General features: G+C 42.3%; 1 protein-coding gene across 1 annotated transcript; it reads left to right on the plus strand.

Annotated features, from left to right (window-relative positions):
* The first annotated feature begins 1672 nt into the window (after window positions 1–1672).
* LOC140783379 (protein PSK SIMULATOR 1) lies at window positions 1673–3569 on the plus strand. The gene has a single exon (XM_073130254.1). The coding sequence runs from the start codon at window positions 1862–1864 to the stop codon at window positions 3323–3325; it is 1464 nt and encodes a 487-aa protein (XP_072986355.1). The 5' UTR covers window positions 1673–1861; the 3' UTR covers window positions 3326–3569.
* Window positions 3570–7168: the final 3599 nt, after the last annotated feature.

Genomic DNA, 7168 nt, shown 5'->3' on the forward strand with positions numbered 1-7168 from the left:
TCTCAGTAAATGGACCACAATGACTTCCAACTCACATGGTGCAATCTGTCAATCTTCGTATTGTGGGATATGACACTTTGCAATCTCCTATCGCGGGTAATAAGCGTCAATCTTCTTAAGTGCATCAGTCTTGTGCCAAGCGACTTAGTTTTACATATGCATAATGTGGCCTGTTATGATATCTCAGTGAGTGAGATTTAATAATTCCTACCAAAAGTTTAAGAGTTTAACCTCTTAAGTTAAGTAGAAAATCTAAGAGATCAAAGATATGCAATTCTAATTTGACTAAAACTCCTCGTGATCAAGTCCTGTCTAAGTGAGCTCAATTCTTTGGCAAGAAGGATCATTGGCGTTATGATCGATGCTCTTCTTCCAAGGTTTTGACTTTGGAGGATCAAGTGGGAGTTAGCTTAGAGCGTTGTTTTACGTACATCAAGCCCCCAGAAAATAACCCAATCCCTAAAAATAGTACAAGTTTACACTTCACAGCAAAGTTTTTTCGGTTTGTGTATTAAATTGTTGACACGAAACGAAGATTGTGGAGGGATTAGAGGTCTCCTGCTACCGACGAGTCACCGTGCGGATCGTATCTGGGACCACTTTATATATGCCAGGAGGATATATGTCAAGAGCCTCTGTTTTCGTACGGTCATAAAAGGACGGTCCCCATTGACTGCTTATTTGCTATCTTATGTTTCAAGTTTTCATTCATTCATTCCTTTTTGAAGCCTAAAACTAGCGGCTGCTGCTTTACACTAGCTGAGCTAATACTATATCTGAAGTATAAAAAAAAGACATAGTCCTCGAGGGGTTTTGTTTTCCTATACTCAGTACAAAGTAATCTTATGTACCAAGGAGGTTCCAGCTCTCTCTTCAAAATGGAAGGCAAGTCGTTTAAGCCTGTTTCTAAATTGATCCTTTCCCATTCCTTTCGTGCTACAGCTTGGAGAGCCAAGTCATTTAATTATACTATATGGTTGCTCCAGAGCTCAATGGCTGATTTATATGATAATTTTTTTCCTGAGTAATAAAACCCTCAGCATTTAGTTAAAAATAAATAAATCCCAAGCATGAGGCACCACTGTAGCTCAGTTACTAAAATATGATAGAGATCATGGGATTCCATTCTTGTTGTATGATATTTAATAAATTCTTTTATCAAAATACTATGGTTTAAAATTATTATGATTTTTTTATTAGAAGAGTTAATTCAGTTGTCAAATCGATACTGTTTAGCTCATTTATTTAGCTTACAGCCTATGGATTGAGATAGATTTGAAAAAAAAAAAAAATTTCCAAGCATGAGTGTGAAAACATTCTCCAGTTCAGAATATAAATTCCACCAAACAAATTCTACTGAATGCAAATTAAGACGGAGTTATAGTGAGTCGTCTAAATATCGGTATGAGTAGTCCGACTGCACAAAATAAGGAGGTGCAAACGATCTGAAACCATTCATTAATTTGTTGTCCAAGTCCTACTACATTCGCAAAATTAGAAGGTGTAAACGCCAATTGGGAGTTTCAATTGTCAAAAAGATGTCTGCTGCAATAGAAGGCTCACCAAATTCAACTCCCAATTGGCATTTACTTGCGAAAAAGCTAATCCACAACTTTCCAATCTCACCTATTCTTTCTTTCTGATACCGCTTCTTATACACACCCAGACACTGACACACACACCCCCCCAAACCTTTCAACATCTCACGAGCTCACAAAACTCATCCCTCCTCCCCTTTCTTTATTCCCCTTATCCCTGCCATCTCTAAGTTAATCATATTCTATTATTCTCTCTCTTTTCCTTCCCTTCCAATAAATAATCCACCACCCTTTTCTCCTCTTCCTTTCTATTTCCCCACCCCATGGCTCGAGAGACGTGGATAACCCGAGTCCGGTCGGCGTTCTCCGCCGGCCTCGGCTCCGTCCGATCCCCAACCGGCAAGAAGACCCACGTCGGCATCCTCGCCTTCGAGGTCGCCGGCCTCATGTCGCGTCTCCTCCACATCCACCGCTCCCTCTCCGACGCTCACATCGCCCGCCTCCGCCACGACACCCTTGCCTTCGAAGGCGTCCGCAAGATCGTCTCCGATGACGACGCGTTCCTCCTCGCCCTCGCCTGCGCCGAATTCACCGACGCCCTCCGCCTCGTCGTGGACTCCACCTCCGTCCTCGCTGCCCGCTGCGTCGAGCCGTGTTTTAGCGAAATCAAAGAGGCCTTCAAACTCTTCGCTGATACTGGCAGCGATGTCTATGGTTGGGTGTTTACAAAGAAAGAGATGGAGACCAGAGCTAAAAAGATGGACAAGTATATCTCATCGACAGCCACGCTTCACAAGGAGATGGAAGACCTCTCCGATGCGGAGCACGCTCTCAAGAAGCTGATCCAATGCAACGGCGGGTGCAACCGAAGCCTTGCGACTACCAAACTCGTCCGCACTATAACCGAGATACAGGAGAAGATCTTATGGCAGCGGCAAGAAGTCAAGTATAAGAAGCAAACCTCCTTGTGGAGCTGCACTTTCGACGCCGTCGTCTGCCTCCTCACCCGCTCCGCCTTCACCGTCCTCGCGAGGGTCAAGCAAGTCTTCGGCATCGGCTATGAATCGCACCATCTTCCGCGGAGTCTTTCAACGTCCCCCGCTGTCGTCTACCCCTCTTCTGATCCGCCCCCGCCGTGTCCGGAATCGTCACCGGAGAACGACGACGTTAAGCAGATCGGGTTCCTGGAGTCGATCTCCGCGATGCTGGCGCCGCCCCCGCCTTCTTTAGGATCCGCTGCGCTGGCGCAGCACTACGCGAATCTGATCATAGTAGTGGAGAAGATGATCAGAACTCCGCGAGCGGTGGGGGACGAAGCGAGGGACGACCTGTACGCGATGCTGCCGGCGAGCCTGAGGCAGCTACTGAGGACAAGGCTGCGGGGCGTCGGACGGGGAGTGGCGGCGGACGCGGAGCTGGCTGTCAAGTGGCGGGAGGCGTTGGCAAGCATTATGGATTGGCTAGGGCCGATGGCGCACGCCACTGTGAGGTGGCAGGGCGAGCGTAGCTTCGAGCAGAGGAGAAAGACGGTGTCGGCGCACGCGGCAACGGCGGTGACGGTGGTGCCGCGGGCTAATGTTCTCCTGCTCCAGACGCTCCACTTCGCGCATAAGGAGAAGACGGAGGCCGCAATCGCCGAACTTCTCGTCGGGCTAAACTACGTCTGGAGATTCGAAAGAGAGATGAGCTCGCAGATGTTGCTGCTGCTAAATTTGGAATTAACTGCGTCCAAATTCGTCAACAATAAGAGCATCAACAACGACGAAAATATCGGGACGGAAGCCTAAATAATGTTAGTGTTCTTTTGTTTTGATTGTTTCATGAGATCTCAGCTCTACTGACTAATGGTACAGTTTTTCCCCCTTTAATTTTCTGGTTGAGTAATTTGGAAGGAAAATTTCCAGTTTAAAGATATATCCTTGTTATATATATATAACATTATAAGCGTTTGTAAATAGATAGTATATGTTTTATGCAATTAAGATATCCTGTTTTAACAATAACAGGAGTACATCTTAGCCGTCATTGGAATTGTACTGTGTTACAGTTTATGCAGCTTCCTTTTCCTAATTTGGTTCTACAGTAGGCAATGTACGATCCTGCGGAAGCTATGATTCTTTCTTGTGCCACTCAACGTGACCTAGACGCAATGTGCGAACGGCCCACCCCCCAAATTGCTATATCTTTAAGACAAAATTGTTGGAATTTAAAATGGTTTGATTCTCTGGTGTTGGGTAAATTAAACCAATTGGGGCTATTGTTTATGACCAAGTGTTGTTTATATATATATATATATGATACATTGGAGTGAGGAGGAAGAGGAGGAGGAGGAGGAGCAGGAGGAGGAGGAGGCTACGTGATGCGGTCAGCCACTCGTGGCACATGGGATGGGTTGGTGGAGTTAATCATGGCCAATCCATCACATGCTGCATCCTATTTTGTTTACAAGATTTCCCCTTCCCTCCTCTCCCCTCCCCTCCCCACTGCCAAAGCCATCTGGTGGTCAATTAGATCATTGCAACACTGCATGAGTTGTTTGTATTATGGCCATGTTTGGGCCTTAAACATCATCATGCCCTCCCCCGGCGTTTTGAGTAGTGGAATCAGATCCTCTCTTAACCCAGTTGTAGGAACTTCCTACCGTCTAGATATGTACGTGGCAATATATCACCGTCTTGGGTAAGAGAACCAATTCACAAAATCACATGTGAGAGCTCGATACTCAATAAGGCCCATACTAGAATGCTAACTAACTTTCTAGGCCTAAAATATTATGAATTATTATCGGGGGATTGCCGCGGTAAGGATCGCAATCGTGATGTTTCTAATTTCTTGGAAAATAATGTTTCTAGCTTCTAAGACTAGTTATGCAATAGAGTTCTTTACCTTATTGTAATGGCATATATATATATATATATAACTTGTTGAATATAAATTAGATCTATTAGGAATTAACTTCTGTTAGGTTTTTGATTTATTTTTAATCAGCAATCATGAACAAAAGTTATTTTTATGTATTTAGATCATTTTGTATAAGCATGATACAAGTAAACTGAGAATGTACCATTGGACAAGATATTTACTAGCTAGGTTGGATTAATAGGTGTGTTTGAATGAACTCAAGGATTTTTCGTAGAATATGTTTAAACAAGACTAGAACAATTTTGATAGTGTGTGAAGTATTCTATAAATGTTTGAACAAGATTAGAATAAAATTTCTAGTATGAAAGGTGTTGTACAATTGTTTGAAATGCTTGTTCGGAGTAGCTCGTATCTACTACATTTATTTAAAGAGGCATCCATTCGAACAAGTGATGCTGAAAAATCATACTTAAAGCCCTAGAAGAGTTTTGTAAATAATCTTGAGCAGTCAAAAGGATTATTTAGAGAAAGTATTGTTTTAAAAACCCTTCGACCATGATCTCTAATTTTCAGTTTGGTATTTTCCACTATCTATAGGGTCATTGAGGCAGGTCCCTAACTTCGAAGGATCCTGAGATTGTCTAATCAAGCACGAAAAACAGTTCATGAGGGAAGATTTGAACAAATTTGCTATAGATATAGCTGTGGATTTTAGCAGGTGGTTTGTAAGTATTATTGTAGCTGCTACAACATTATAAGTATTTATTTTGATCCTGAAAGAGGATCGGTGGTTTTTATTCTTAGTTGATAGAGGTTTTTCCACGTTAAGAATTTCTCGTCTCATGGTTGAATTCTCAATGGTTTATTTTATCACTTTATGTTTATTCTTAAATATTAGTTATAGATCATTTATCTCATATAATTGTTATATTTTTTTAATTGGTATCATAGCAAGTCTCTCTTACTTTAGAGAAAGATCCACTAGGAGATGAATATTTTTTTCGGAGAAGGGATAATCCACCGTTAGACCACCCTTGCTCGATGAATCTAATTATTTATAATAGAAAACCAAGATGCGGACACTTAAAATCTATTGATGAATGTGTGTCGTAGTCTTTATAGTTTATGGTTGGAGTCCTCCTACAGTTTGTAAAGATACTAATCAATTAGAAAACCACCCTTGCTCGATGAATCTAATTATTCATAATAGAAAACCAAGATGCGGACACTTAAAATCTATTGATGAATGTGTGTCGTAGTCTATAGTTTATGGTTGGAGTCCTCCTACAGTTTGTAAAGATACTACTAATCAACTAGGCCAAAAACTTATTGATTAGTGGGATAAACTAGATGTTCAAAATTTTGTTGGAACAAGAAAGTGATTAAAGTTATCTTTTGTAGTGTCATCCCGTGATGAGTTTCATTTGATTTGTACTTGCGAGATAACTAAAGATATGTGAAAAATTATTGAGACTACTCAGAAGGAAACCTCCACTATTAAACTATCAAAATTTCAAAGGTTAGCCATATCTTTGCAACCTTCTATATAAGGAGAATGAATCTTTTAATAAATTTTTTGCCAAATTGAGTGATGTAATCAACTTCTAGATTAATATTGGAGAGAATATGATATGACTGGGATTTGGACTTAGTTATCTTGGGCTGAGTTTCTTTTATTTCTTTCTGAAATAAAATTTTTTTGATGGTCGCATTCGAACGCCCTCGATTGAACGCCTGCATACGTTCACAAACACAGTGAACACATTTAGCGTGTTCGAACATACTCGACCGCATTTGAACGCGATCAACAAATCTATACTCTTTCTAGGGCTTTCTTTTGATTATTTCGCTTATTAGGTTAGCCTCTAAATATGTGGAATGCAACCTTATGATCATTATTAAATGAATTGAGTTCTTTCCCCCAAATCTTCTCCTCTCCTCTCTCGTTCTCTCCCACCATGGCTACGCCGTCTCTAATCTCCTCGTTTGGCCTATCGCCCTAGACCCATAGGAAAAGCCCCCTTCTTTCTTTTCTTCTACTCTCCCTTATACACAAATATTTTCATTGATATCAAGATCACATCACTGGTATCAAAGCTACTGGTTGTTAGACTCATGACCACCACAAGAGCAATGGCCAACTAACACACTACAATGGAGGTACCCATGGAGACCGAACCTAATACACCCTCGATGCCAGCGGGTAGAGCAGATGCGAGCACAAGCACGACCTCGACTAGTTTAGTGCATAATATGGATCCAACCTTGGTCTCCCTCTTCCAACAAATGATGGATCTACAACGGACGCAGTAGGACGAGATGAGAGGCGTGAGGGAATAGTTGCGGAACTTCGCAACCACCGTGCGCATGCCAGAAATTCCAACGCCAACAAATCCAACTACGACGGTGTTGCCTCAACTAGGACTAGAGCAACCCTTGCCCAAAATAAACCCTTGCTGCCACCACCTAACGAGTCTAGAGGATCTTACCAAGGCCCCTATGATCTACCAAGGGGTGTGAAGCGGGCGTGTCCAGATCTAAATCCCAACCGTGCTGAGGTGGATGCGGGTTGGCTGAATCGGGGTGATCTTGGTTGGCACCACAAGTGAGATGATCGGAGGCACCGGGAAAATGATGTACCGATTCTATATCCTCCTACCATTGGACCTAAACTCGTGTATGATGCGGGGTGTGATAATCCTATGCGTAGAAGAACGTCGAGGCTTGAGTTCCCTAAGTTCCAAGGAGGTAATCCTTTGGATTGAATT

The sequence above is a fragment of the Typha latifolia genome, chromosome 3, assembly GCF_019914945.1.
Source record: "Typha latifolia isolate L0001 chromosome 3, TyphaL0001v2, whole genome shotgun sequence".
Classification (NCBI taxonomy): domain Eukaryota; kingdom Viridiplantae; phylum Streptophyta; class Magnoliopsida; order Poales; family Typhaceae; genus Typha; species Typha latifolia.

What these genes read in the sequence shown, in the direction of transcription:
- LOC140783379 (XM_073130254.1), top strand. Translation starts at nt 1,862, where the DNA reads ATGGCTCGAGAGACGTGGATAACCCGAGTCCGGTCGGCGTTCTCCGCC.